Below are 14,480 nucleotides of genomic sequence, written 5' to 3'. Positions count from 1 at the left end.
AGGAGGTTTTCGCCTTGAACCCGTTCGGATGGACGTCAAGGTGGGCGTCCGTTGCAAAAAATTGGAAAGAAGTGGGAAATCCGCTTTCTGGAAGCGAAATTGCCGGCGAAACGTCCCCTCCGGTACAGCTTCGACGTTGAGTGGATCTTGAGGACACGTAAAACCTGCGCGGTCGCTCTCATTCCCGAAGCATAAGGGCGTCTATGTCATCCCAACTTAAAAAGGACACGTAATATGGGTCCCACAGAACACTCGATCGCGGCACGCCAAGATTAATCGGTGTGTTTCGCGACTCTCGACAAAACAACGCTCAAACCAAACACCTACATTCGTAATTAACGCAGCGACTGTGGCTTTCGATAAGCTTGACTTAGGGACACACTTGGGGATTCGGCATTGGATAAGCTCGACATATCGTGTGGATTTGGCTTTCCAGTACTTTGTGTTTTTACATCTAGATGGCGGTGTATTTGTTTGCGTTAACGTTAACGCTTTTCTCCGTTCCGCTATTCTAAAACACTACCTTGTGCCGCGCTGTGCAGTCTTTCTTTGCGTTAGCGTTGCGTCGCACGCTAACGCTAACGCAAGGATTTTACGCTATACTAAAACTCTCTAATATAGCGTACGCTAAGCAGCGCACGTTTTCTACAACGTTAGTTGGCCGGCGATATCTTCGGATCTCAGAGGCCACATGCCGTCGGTGCGGCTATTTCGCGCTTTTAGCGACAGGTGGCGTTGACATCTCGAACGTTTCTTTCGTTAGGCTTCGACTCGTTCGAGACGAGAAGGGATCTCGAAAACACCACGATGGTATCCATAATACTCTGTCATCGAAGCGGCCTGAGACTAAGCGAAAGCCGTTTACACTGTCATTTGCTAAGAACGAAGTGCATTTTACAAAAGCAACGCCAAATTCAATTCGAAGTGGGCAGCCGGGACCGCCGCCATGTTTCCCGCAAGCTCCGCAAACCCCGCAGAAACACTAACGCTAACTCGTTTGTGTTGCGTACGCCCGCTATACCCGCTATTTCGTTTAGCGTTCAGCGCATGCGCAGTGACGATCCGCTATTTTTTAGCGTACGCAATGGTATAGCGTACGCTATACTAAAACTGTCTATTGACAAAAGACCTCGGCAGTGTTATATGCGGGCTGCATTCCTAACGGGTGAGTCATTCATGGGCAATGCTTTACAGTGTGGTGCAATTACGGGCAACTGAAGAAGAAGAAGAAGTATTTTAATGATTGGAAAATGTAGAGAGGTCGGCCGCATAATGGAGCATCTGGCCTGCTACTCTACGTAAGGGAAGGGGAAGAGGGGAAGGAAAAGGGTCACAATGGGGGATGATAATGGGAGGAACGAGGTGAATGACACATTACACAACTCTCCAGACCGGACATCACATGCCTCCTGTCGGAATTAATGAGGAGTGCGACGAGAAGATACTGGGCCCAGCCAGACGCTCGTCACGTCCGCCTTAAAAGCCTGGATCCCGATATGAAATTTCCCATTCTGCGTGGAATTCCACGCCCTCATACATGCCTGATACACAGACTGCGCTTAGGCGTCGCCTTCACGCGCAAATATTTGCACATTATTGGACGGACAGACTCCCCGGACTGTTCAGTGTGTGGCGCTGTAGAGACTATAGAACATGTGCTCGTGGTGTGCCCTGAGTATGCGCGAGAAAGACTGACATTAGCAGATACATTGAGACATTTACACAATGGACCACTGTCGGAGGACCTCTTGCTAGGCGCGTGGCCACAGAGTTGGCAGACGACAGAGACAATGCGTGCACTTTCACGTTTCCTAGGTGACACGGGCGTGGACTCACGGGCAACTGAAGTTCGGTATGCAACAACTCGGAATAAACAGCTTTGCTTTTTATGGGGCTGTCATTCTACAAGGTCACACACCGTCTTATCTTTCAAAGTGACACCTTTGTTTATCTACCTCGTCCACTTTGTATGGACGTCGGCCGATTTCGCACAATAAAAACCGGTAGGATTATGTACTAAGGTAGCTATTTGGGCCTTTTGGTATGCCATAAGTAGGTACACTGTCGCGCATAACCAACAAGCACACAAGAAACAACGATGGGACACAAATACGCCTTGCGCGTCCCATCGTTCTTTTTTGTAACCCTGTCCTTTGTACGCAACAGTCTACATGTACAATGTACAGCAGTGTACAGTGTACACCAGTGTAGTCAAATTGGGTCACTAAGTATACACTGGTTGTTGCACTGCCGACCAGACATGGGCCACGGGGTACGTACCAGGATAGAAAATTCGCACAAGCCCCGATCGCACAGGCGAAAAAATTCCCGCCAGTATAAGTTGTAAAATTTCACTTTTGTGTCGCACCTAATGTGAGAGGAGCGCCACTGCAAAGTTACTTCCACGTTTCGTAGCTTATCTATAATTCTAGAGGCGTCACCACCTTGAAACCTTTAGGAGAAGTTGGGAGTACTGAACTGCTGAAAACACAAATCCGGCGCACTTAAGACCAGTCATTCGAAAACAGTAGTGAATAAGCTGCGTAATTCTCTGCAGTAGTCAATAAGCTGCGCTTATTCTGGTTGGACCAAATGAGATCTGCCAGTATCGCGCATATAAGAATTTGGATAAATATTATTATAAGGCGTGGAATGAGCTTCCATGTATAAACGTTCAGGGACATTTCGCTCTTGCTAATACACCTTTTGCCCAAAGGTAGTAACACAGCGGTTGTTGTCATATCATGTCTCTCTTCCTTTGACAAGGTTCTTACCATAGTCACCGGATTCAGCTTGTATAACGTCGCTTTGGCCTCGTAGTCCGGATACACAACGTCCTGCGAAAGGAAAGTTATGGTAAAGGAGAGTTCCAAGTACTTCTACGTGAGTAGTTTGAAAGGCGAAAGTACTTTACATGAGTACTTCTAAGCGAATTGGGGAGCAAACGCGGAAGCTCCACGGCACGTTAAGAGGAAATGTGCACACTTCGGCAGGCCATGAACTGCGTCCGTTTAACTCAGTAGTGTTCTAATGAAATAACGTAGCGAACGCCGCAGTAAGGGAAAGGCAGTATGGGGCGGCATAGCTTCAGGTAAAGTGATCAGACGAGGAAATTTGCATGCATACACGCGCACATGCATGCACACACACAAACTCGTATGCACACAAGCTGACGCAAAACGAGGCTCAATGCACATAGCATAAAGCGGTGCTTGTCTTGCGAGTGGGCCTAAACTGCGATGAATAAGACGACGTTGCTTAAAAACTAGCACCTATTTAGGTTAATGTGCCTCAAAAATTAGGGCTGTAAATATGCTCGCTGCGTAATAAACACGTTAGTGATGTGTGCCTCCTTCACGGCGCACTTTATAGTCCTTTCTATTTTTCAGTACTGTTCCATTCTTCAGTATGCTGTTGATCTATACCTTACTTTCACCGGATTCGTTTTGTCTTCAGAATTATAAGAAAGGATGCAGTTAGAAAATAGATTAAAGATTTCAAACTGTTTAGTTAGTTTTGTGAAGTTTACAGAATGTGGATACCATACAAAAACTCACTACTGGAGCATCAGATATGTGCACATCAACTAATTCTTCCCTAGCAGGCTTGAAAAGCACAAATCTGACCACTTGAAAAATAAGTATGTTGCAAAATATTGTGAAAAAGAATGGGAAGTAAAATCAAAGAAGCTGCATCTAGCAGAAACACCTAACCATCTACTTTTCCACTCGTTTTACTGAAATACCTTGCAAATTTTATTCATATTTGCAGCACAATTCCAAACAGACGTTTTTTTCAGGACGTATGGAGCACATCTGAAATACATTTAAATTCGTCAATGCATTGGCTGTTGATGCACATCTTGGCATACGCAATTGTGAACACAGCGCCTGAAAAGGTTCAGGCAGGAATGTCTATGCGACAAGTGAATAGGTGTCACAACATCTACGAGCAGTCTATGTATGAACCTACAATGCGATGATTGATCTGATGCGGAGGGTGTAAGTTAAGGTGCATAAGGTGGATATTTTTTATGACAAGAGAAAAAAAGTTTTCAAATGACTTTGTTCATACTTTCCTTTTATAATGTTAAAGTTGACTTGCTGCGCCTATGTGAGAAAAATTATGTGCACTGGCACTGTAGTTCTCACCGGCCGCCTGTCGACGTCATTCAGGTTCCACTGCAATGCCAAGACACTTTGACGACGCTTCCAGAGCTCCATGAAAATAGTTGCTGCGAACATTATAAATACGACGATAAAGGTTAATATTTTTGTTTTCCTCGAACGCTTTCTACAGAATGCGCACCATGCTGGCAGACTCTGTAAACTGTTTCTATTTTTGGTGGTATTGTGTCTAAGCACTGTCTCGCTTTAATGATGGCGATGGAAAAGATGGTTTAGCGAACAATAACGAGTGCGCTAGCATTCACGAAGATACTTATACATAATATTTGTCGTCGACTTGCCTGCTGCATATCCGACTTTTTGGAATCCGCAGTTACTGCCGCATATGCGATAGTAGTGCATATGTGCTAGAGTCGGCGTGTGCTCCACTATTTAAGCACCTATAGTGAACAGAACCCATGCAAGCACTGAAAGCTGTTGGGCGCCCTGGCTATTAATTATGTAAAATAACGGTATACAGTACTTACTGCAACAAGTATTCGACGCCGCACAAAACTAGCGACTATAGTCAGCAATGTCACGAAACATTAAGATTATTTGCATAATGACTTTCAGTCACCAGATTCTTTAGGCCTGCTTTATATTCATAAGTGCAAGTCATGCGATGACTTGGGCGCCGATTGGATCGAAAAAAAAACACGTTCCATTTCTGTTGCTTTAACAAGGCATCCATCTGTAACTGTTTAGTGACATAGTACTCTCGCGGTCGCAAATAAGAATAAATATTATTAATTATCATAGTAACAGTACTCAGCTTTGCGTAGTTAGCAAAAAAAAATCCAGCTTCTTTTCACACGTCCAAATGATATGAACTGTGACAGGCCCGTTCTCAAACCCTCAGACTGTAATATTTCATTCTATCTTTACACAGACAAGCAACAACCGTGCTATTGGGAGAACAAAGAAAGCCCAAATAGTCGTACTTACCCCACAAGGCCATAAATATTGCAAAGCCCACTGTGGCTCCATTGTCGACAACATACTTGATCTGCAATAGAAATCTGCAACAGTTTACCTTGAAGATTGCGGCGTTCGCTACTTTTTTATAGACGCTTGTGTATGCGTTTGCAAGTTTGCTCAACGATTCGTCACTGCAACACACACTCGCCACGCTGCGTGGGAAGCACAGAAGCTCGCCATATTATAAGCGCGAAAGATTCTGTAACAATTTGATATTTCAGTGGACGAATTCAATGTATTACTCTCTTTCGGCTTCGTCAGAAAATCAATGTATCGCACGAAATTAGTAACTTGAACTGATTAACAGTGGGTAAACCAGCCAACCTTTTCACAAGAAATTTGTCTCCGTCAGGGCCTTGACGATGCCGCGTCTCTATATCAAAGTTTTTGTTACCGGGTTTAAGCTTTCTTAGTAGTAATCGGTTACTAAATCAAAAATTGGAGGACGCTTAAGCTTCGCCTTCAAGAGTGGAACGCGACAGCGTTCCCGTCGACCCGCCAAGGGGTGTAAGACAATGGGCTACGGCGCAGCGACTACGCGCCCCGCATCGGACGCGGTGAGCGTCGAGCAACGCAGCGTTCGGCGCGACAACGAAATGCGCGCCTGAGCAAGCGACGCACGCCTGAGCCTTAGAAACAGCTCGTTTCTAAGGCAACACTGCGTTCACTAGAGGCGCTTTTGTACCGCTTTGAAGCATCGAACTCGTGGCTCAGTGCACGGTATACGCACTTTCAAGGTGATTCCCATGCGAGGCTTGATAGAATATACGTACCGGCGAAGTTTGTACCACTGTGTTTCTCTTATGAAACACAATATCTCAGTTTTAGCGATCATAGTTTGGTCTCGATTACGATTGGCGAAAAACAAAAGAGTGTCAAGTTTAATTGGTTCCTGTGGAAGTTCAATGAAAAACTGCTGCAAGATGAATTGTTTGTCACGAGAGCCAAGGAGTATCTTTCAAATGCCCTGCATACGGAAACCAACTGTTTCATATCAGTGTGGGAGCAGTTTAAATGCGACATTAAAATTGCTGCCATCGATAGAGCATGCGTATTGCGTCACAAGGAAAGGCAACAAGAGAAACAGTTACACAGTGAACTGGTGTACATGTTAGGGGTAGAACATGAAGTGCCTGGAGCGTTTAAAAAAGAAATACGAGAGGTGAAAGCGAAACTCGAGTTGATCGACGAAGATAAGTACCGCGGCGCAATGATAAGGGCGCGCACTGACAAGTTGTGGCTGGGCGAAACGCCCACTAAGCGTGTGCTAAGTGAAGAAAAGAAGCATGCGGCAAATAAGGAGATAAATGAAATTCGATATTACAACAAAATTACACGAGAAAGCGAAGATATAAAACGTGCATTTGTTGAATTTTATACCGAACTTCTTGGAGGAAGAATTTATGACCCCGAGTACTTCAAAGCCCACTTTCTAACTCTTATGCCAAGATTAGAGGACACGGTTAGAGAATCACTGGAATCTGAAATTACCGTGGCCGAAATTGAAGCGGCAATCGATGACTTGGGTAATGGCAAGTCACCTGGGCCAGATGGACTGGGTGCAGCCGTATACAAATTTTTTAAGGCAGAAATGGCAGTGGCTTTACACCGAGTGATCGCTGAATGCTATGAAAAAAAGCAAGCGCCTCTCTCGTTCAGGACAGCGCACGTAGTAATGATCCCCAAAACTGACGATCCTGCAAAATTACTTTCAGTTGAGTCCTACCGTCCCATTAGTTTGACCAATACAGATTATAAAATATACATGAAAGTGTTAGCTAGAAGGCTCCAAAACGTTATTAAGTCCCTCGTTGGCCCGCATCAAACCTGTGGCATTAAAGGTAGAACAATTTTTACGAACATACACATAGCAAGAAGTATTCTGGAATGTTGTGACGCAATGCATGACCGCGTAGCTATGATTCAGCTAGATTTACATAAAGCGTTCGACAGAGTTGTACATGAAGTTCTGTTTTTATTGCTGGAGCACGTAAATGTTGGATCTGTAATTACTGAAGGTGTTAAAATGGTGTATCATGATTGCACAGCCAAATTAGTGATCAACAAAGAATTAAGTATGTCAATTCCTGTGCGGTCGAGTGTGAAACAAGGATGTGCGTTGTCCCCTCTACTTTTTGCGATATACTTGGAGCCGTTTTGTTTACGTTTGTTTGCAACACCATGTATTCGAGGCTTCACTTTTTTCAGCAGTGAAGTTAAGGTCTTAGCGTACGCGGACGACATAGCCGTGCTTTGCACTGATGCTAGAAGCGTGCAGGAAGTTGTCAGTGTTGCTAAGGCGTTCTGCACAGCAACTGGTAGCGTGATCAGTTGGCCGAAATGCCTTGGATTTTGGCATGGCAACTGGCAGAGCACACCCGAGGTGTACTGTAACATGAATTGGACCGTCTCCCCCGGAAAGTACCTCGGTGTCCCGCTAAATAACTACCTCAATGCTGATGAATATTGGTCTGAGGAAAATAAACGCGTCAAAAATGCTACCGATAAATGGGGTGGCCATAACTTTTCAATGTTCGCAAGAGCTTCCGTTTGTAATATGTTTTTAATTGCAAAAGTGTTCTACGTGTTGCAAGTGATGGCCATGGCAAGAACTTCGGTTCAAAAAATCCACCGAGTGTTTGCGACCTTTATTTGGGGATCGCAATGGGAGCGCACAAGCCGGTGCAATTTGTTTCACAAGGTGAAAAATGGTGGGCTAGGGCTCTCACACCTGTTTTTCAAGCAGCTGGTAAGCAGATTCTTCTTTGTGTGGGACCAAACTGATGTGTTTTTGAGAACTGTGATCCAAGCACGAGTGCATGATTATCTATCTGACTTTGTCGTGTCATCTGTTTCGTTCGGAGCTGGACCGCTCAGTCCTTATTTGCGTGAAGTGGTTACTTCTGTACGCCTGCTCAAGGCAAGGTTCTCATATGAATACTTGTGTGATGTCACGAAAAAGCGTTTGTATTCTGATATTCTCGATGTATTTTTACCATTACCCGTTTACCGAGCTGCCTACAGGCTAGGTCCTGAGCGCGATGTGCTAAAGCGCGTTAAAAAAATGCCAGTGAGACCCTCTGCTAAAACGTTCTTTTTTCAATTACATACTGACACTCTCCCTGTAAAGCCATGGTTACAAAGCAAAGGTCTTTTTGTACCTTGGTTGGTAAACTGCTTAATCTGTAATAAGCCAGAATCAATTGAGCATACTTTTATTGACTGCCATGACGCCGTATTTCTGTGGGACGTCCTACAAAGAACACTTAAAAAAGAATTGCCGATAAACCCTTTTGGAATCCGGTTTCTTCCACGTGCAGAAACAGGGGAAGCGCCGAGTGATATGCTAATGCTGCTTTGCATGCACAGCGTATGGAAGACGAGAATGGACATCAGGCATTGTCATATACAGGCTCACTCAGCAAGACACTATTTTGTTGAGAGCATTATATACACGCGCGACTTGTTCAGAGCACTATGTGAACCCCCGGAATGGCTTCCTGTACTAGACCAATTGGCTTCTGTGAAGCCCTTTTAAACACCTTACACTGGCCGAGCTGTGGCTGGTGTTTTTAGAATATGTACATGTCGTGTATTTGATCTTTTTCTTTGCGTTTGTGAAAAGGCAATAAAGAAAAAAAAACTCGTGGCTCAGTGGTAACCTCCCCGTCTCACACTCCGGAGACCGTGGTTCGATTCCCACCCAGCCCATCTTGCAAGTTGTTTTTATTCATGAAGTGCCTGCTGGGATTTATCGCTCACGGCCAACGCCGCCGACGCCGACACCGACGCCGACGACACCGGCTTTTCTGCGACACGAGCTCCTTAACGCTGTCGCGTTAAAATAAATAAAGAGAATAAAGGGAAGGAACTTATTGCTGACTGCACTGCAACTGTCTAGAGCTGCCTGCGGACATCTGAACGGCGGTCAACAGTGGAGAGATCGAAGAAGCGGAATAAAAGAACTGCGTGAGAGGATAACAAAGATAATAGAGTAAAAGAAGGGAACTATTCCCTTATATGCAATAATACGACGACTAGGTAAAAGTGGATCCTCCTAGTTCGCCTGCGGAGCTACTTACTCAAAGGATCTTGTCACCCGGCCTCGCACATAGGTACTGTAAGGTTTTCTTCGAAGATTTTAAATCAATGTTAGAATTTTTTTTGTTAGCACCACAGCACAAAAAATGGTCAGTGGCTTAGCTCGGCTATGCCAGGTTATACGTAGCGAAAGTCAAGGCATATATAGCATGGATAGCCTTGGTTAATCTTGATTGCAAGTCCAGGTTAGTCTGGTTGTCTAGCTATGTTTCGGCGTTTAGCCAGTCGTTCGGCGCGCTGTTCGTCTGTTTCCTGGGCGATTCGTTTGCTCTTCATCTCGTTCCGATGTCGATTCCAGGCCTCCTCCTGCTTATCAGAATTGTTGCCGTCCACACTGACGCCTCAGCTGTGGTTGCGGCGCATGGGACTCTCCTTTTCAATCCTACGACATGTTATCAGGCATGCGACGCAGTTGGCGAAGCGAGTCGAGGCGACTGCAACGACGAGGAACGCGGTGTGACGTCATACCAAACGGCCACGGCGAAAAGGCGCGGCGCTGCGCAGCGGCGGAACACCTGTGGCTCGGTGCTACTAGTGGCGCATGCGCAGTAGTGACTAGGGAGCGAGCGAGAGAGAGAATATCCGCGGCGAGGCGCGCGTTATGACGTCATGTACCTCCTCGGAGCACCGCCACGGCGAAATCGCAAATTCGTTGCCAGTAAAGCTTTCGCTTTAAAAGTGACAACACACACACAGACATAGCGTAGCATGAGGACATTCGTACTGAGTTAAGGCACACCTTCATAATGTCACGCCTCTACACACTCGCCATTTAGAATGACTGTAATAAACTAACATTCGGCCACTGGCTTTACTTTTTTCTTTTATGTCAGAGAGATACTTGCCCTGCTATTTGTGCATTTGTTGTACAGGTACTCGTAAGGGCAGGTTTTGTTACAGGCTGGGCACATCATGAAGTCACCGGCGATGCTGCGGTCGCAGACCTCAGTACTGCAAAGTATTTAGAAGAGGCACAGGCTCGGAATGTAAGCAAGCTATTAGAAAAAGGAGGATATACTATAGAAGGCTAGATGGTGTTTGCTTGCGTTTACGCTATACGTTTATCTCGCCCGGAATACATAATCCATAGTTTCATAAGGCTTAACTACGTGGTGTTCATCAGAGATACGAACAACTGCTGTTGGCCCTTACGAAAACTGGTGATTATTAGCTTCAAATACAGTTGGTTATTCAACGCTCATGCTTAAACAAATATGTGGTGAACGTTTAGTCGCAAGAAAACTATAATACATGCTGATTCTGCCACTTTCTTTGTAGTCTTTAGCACAACAGGTTTCCCCTGAAAATTTATCTCAGGCGCAACACCGATGCCGCGTTTTGAAATGCATATAAAACGCCGGAATGCTTTTCTGAGATACCCTGGGCCAATGTTAATGAAATTTGTTGCATTTAAGCGAAAAGGTTAAATCTATTGACTGCCGGAAACGCAAATTTTATTTAGGACCTGAATGTTTTTACAAACATTGCCAATAATTGGTAAATGGTAAGAACAGGAACACGACATTTAAATATCCGTAACTCTGCATGAGTAAAAGACTACAGTTCCCCAAACTGTTCCCGTTAGAACATGCAAACCCGACAACTTTGATGCAATAATTTTTATCTTACGTATATTTTTACAGTGTTTGCAAGGGTTCTGCTAAAGACCTAACCACATACTAATGGTTTACTTAAGAGGCATGTATAATTATTCCTTTAGTCCGCTATAAATACATTTAGTCCGCTATAAATCGGCTACACTTTTAATTTACAGAATTGCGATATAATTTACATCGCTAAGGTACAGTTACAGGTAGAGGTACACTTTATAGTTTTGTTTCCTCAAAACTTGCAATCTTTTTTTTAAAGACCTAGCCACATATTAACGGTTTACTTACGAGGCATGCATAATATATCCATATTGTCCGCTATAAATTGGCTAAACTTTCAATTTACAGAATTGCGATATAATTTACATCGCTGAGGTACAGCTACAGGTACAGGTACACTTGATAGTTAACTTGACTACCGGTAAACTTGATAGTTTTGTTTTTTTTAAACTTGCAATTTTAGACAATTATTATATTAGAAATCGACGGCCTAAATAAAGAATACACTTCCAACAGTCGCCACCTATTAACTTATTCTTTCAAATGCAGCAAAAGTGATCAAATTTGGTGAAGTGGTTGCCGACTAAAAAGAATAATACTTTCCCATGTATTAGATAAGTGATCCGAAGCTGAAACTTCTTCTTCAGAGAATTTGAAAATTTTGCCCACAGAAGTGATCAAGAACTATATTTACGAATATCACTTACTTTGTAACTGTTCGTAAGAGGATATTCCAGCCAATTATGATGCTGGACAAATTATTGCGAAGCGGGTCAGCCAATAAATAGCAAATTGTACGCAAGCACAAAAATATTCGTGAATTCATCCCCAGCGGTCCAGAAATTATTTTTGAGCATTATTTGCCAAGTACCCTACGCTATAAGTAGCGAAACTACACTATGGTCAAGGCTTAAAGAGAACGTGTCCTCCGCTATCGGTTACAGCTGAGATAAAATGCGAAGCTTCATAGGAATACTTTTTTAATGCGTTAGCATCCTTAAAGTACTTCACGCACTTTCCGGAAGTTTTGTGCCTGTCTATGCTTGTACGTATGCATGTATCTACCGATGTTTCTCTTTATCTAACCGGTTTTCCCGCCTGCCTTGGTCCCTCAGTAGTCAGTGGTCGAATGGTAAGCGCATGGGTATGCTGTGCTCCCATTTACAGTAGACTTGTCCTACTAGAGGACGTTGCGTTGTCGCTCAGAGAGCCAGAGTTTTCCAAATAAACCCGATCAGTAGCCATAAAGTGTTGTTTAGACCTGGCCGTTTCGGCAGTGGGTATTGTTTGCCACCACTTGTAGACGCAGAGCCTGCATCTGCCCTCTCACCAGATTAAATATGACAACGTTTCATTGCGACATACTTTATACGATAGCTGCGCCCTCTGCTACGACCATTCGAACTAAACAAAAGGCGCCCTTCGTTCGGCCTGCCATTGCCGTACATGGCACACATTTATGGATAATTTCGAAAATATACACTGATAGCACCTGGCGAATAAAGACGCCTTTCTATGCAGTGTATAATAATACATGACCTTACATGTTCCGAAGAGCCTTCAGTTTTCGAAGAAGCTGTTTTGCTAGTTGTTCCTAATGCTACCTTTCTGCTTTTAATAATACATACACTTATTGTTGGCATTCTTTTTTCTTGAAAACATTAACTATGAGCTTGTGACCTAAATTTGCCTGGTGCTCAGCGCCAAGGTAGGCACGCAACCTAGATAATGATCATTGTTTAAGGACACGACAAACCCCAAAGGGTTCAGAATTTTGTTAAAGTGTTCATTGCCCGAATTTGCCCCTACTACTACTACTTCTGCTGCTACTACTACTACTACTACTACTACTACTACTACTACTACTACTACTACTACTACTACTACTACTACTACTACTGCTACTACTACTACTATTACTACTACTACTACTACTAATAGTGCACCCCAAACTGCACTGCAAACCATGCAAGCTGTCACGTTCAATTCCCACCTTCCACCCATGCTTACGTGGGCGTATTCGTGGTCATTCCGAGGACGCCGACGAATGTGGTCAGTAGTCCTAGTGCCGCTGGGAGGAATAGCATGGACGTGTAGAAGCCTAGCCAGGCAAAATAAAGGCCGGTCTTCTCGCCAAAATATCGTCTGCAAGACAAGATCCCGAAAGCAATGAGCGAGAGGGGCATCTCTTTGTATAAAGGAGTAAGGACTGCAGAATATAAGGCATTCGCAGTTTACCGTTAAGAATGGCATCATTGCTCAGCGTAATTATTCAATGTAATACAATATTATATAGAAAGCACACCGTTTTACTGTCGAAAACCGCTACATATATCGAGTCGTTGCGGGTACGACTTTTGAGATTTCGTCGTTCAGCATGATGATTTCAGCATGATTTCGTCGTGCATGATGAAAAAAGAACAGGAGGCACCACGATGTCATGCATTCAGCCATCGCTAGGCAACCTCTTCTCATGACGTCGTTCTGTCCTTGCTTTCACGAGCGGAATCATGCCAAACGCGCAAATCGCGCGTTGAATTCTGGGAAGAAATGCCGTACGTGTAGCACGCGGCCTAGTTCGTTGTAGGTTTCAGTGGGATAACATGATCTTGGATTGTAGCGTGAAGTGACACGGACAGAGACTAGAGCCAGACAGGTCGAGCGCTAACTCTCAACTACATATTTATTGAAACTAAACCCATACATCATCATCATCATCATCATCATCATCATCATCATCATCATCATCATCATCATCATCATCATCAGCCTGCTTACGCCCACTGCAGGGCAAATGCCTCTCCCATACTTCTCCAACTACCCCGGTCATGTGCTAATTGTGCCCATGTTGTCCGTAACCCGTAATAACCATCGGTTATCTTCCCTCCTGATTACATGTCCTGCCCATTCCCCCCCCCCATTTCCTTTTCTTCATTTCAACTAAGATATCATTAACTCCCGTTTATTCCCTCACCCAATCTGCTCTTTTCTTATCCCTTAACGTTACACCCATCATTCTTCTTTCCATGGCTCATTGCATCATCCTCAATTTAGGTAGAGCGCTTCTCGTAAGCCTCCAGGTTTTTGCCCGTACGTGAGTACTGGTAACACACTGCTGTTATAAACTTTTCTCTTGAGGGATAATGGCAACCTGCTGTTCATGATCTGAGAATGCCTGCCAAACGCACCCCAGCTCATTCTTATTCTTCTGATTTTTTAGTCTCATGATCCGGATCCGCCGTCCCTACCTGCCCTAAGTAGATGTATTTCCTTATCACTTCCAGTGCCTCGCTACCTATCGTAAACTGCTGTTATCTTCCGAGACTGTTAAACATTACTATAGTTTTCTGCAGATTAACTTTTAGACCCACCCTTCGGCTTTGCCTCTTCATGCCAGTGAGCATGCATTGCAATTGATCACCTGAGTTACTAAGCAAGGCAATACCATCAGCGAAACGCAAGTTACTAAGGTATTCTCCATTACCTCTTAACCCCAATTCTTCCGAATCCAGGTTTCTGAATACGTCTTCTAAACACGTTGTGAATATCACTGGAGAAATCTTCCCTCCGTGCCTGATGCATTTATTTATTGGGATTTTGTTGCTTTCTTTATGTCGGGCTA

General features: G+C 44.2%; 1 protein-coding gene across 1 annotated transcript in view; it reads right to left on the bottom strand.

Annotated features, from left to right (window-relative positions):
• LOC142563326 (anoctamin-4-like) overlaps nucleotides 1–12,862 on the bottom strand; it is a 66,180-nt gene extending 53,318 nt beyond the window's left edge. The window contains exons 1-5 of the mRNA XM_075673885.1: nucleotides 12,852–12,862; nucleotides 10,094–10,199; nucleotides 5,115–5,175; nucleotides 4,152–4,234; nucleotides 2,775–2,837 (exon numbers count right to left, since the gene is read on the bottom strand). Of these exons, the coding sequence (XP_075530000.1) occupies nucleotides 2,775–2,837; nucleotides 4,152–4,234; nucleotides 5,115–5,175; nucleotides 10,094–10,199; nucleotides 12,852–12,862 (324 nt within the window). The remainder of the gene's footprint in view (nucleotides 1–2,774; nucleotides 2,838–4,151; nucleotides 4,235–5,114; nucleotides 5,176–10,093; nucleotides 10,200–12,851) is intronic.
• Nucleotides 12,863–14,480: the final 1,618 nt, after the last annotated feature.

This window comes from Dermacentor variabilis, chromosome 11, assembly GCF_050947875.1.
Source record: "Dermacentor variabilis isolate Ectoservices chromosome 11, ASM5094787v1, whole genome shotgun sequence".
Classification (NCBI taxonomy): Eukaryota; Metazoa; Arthropoda; class Arachnida; order Ixodida; family Ixodidae; genus Dermacentor; species Dermacentor variabilis.
This window is presented reverse-complemented; position numbering and strand designations above follow the sequence as displayed.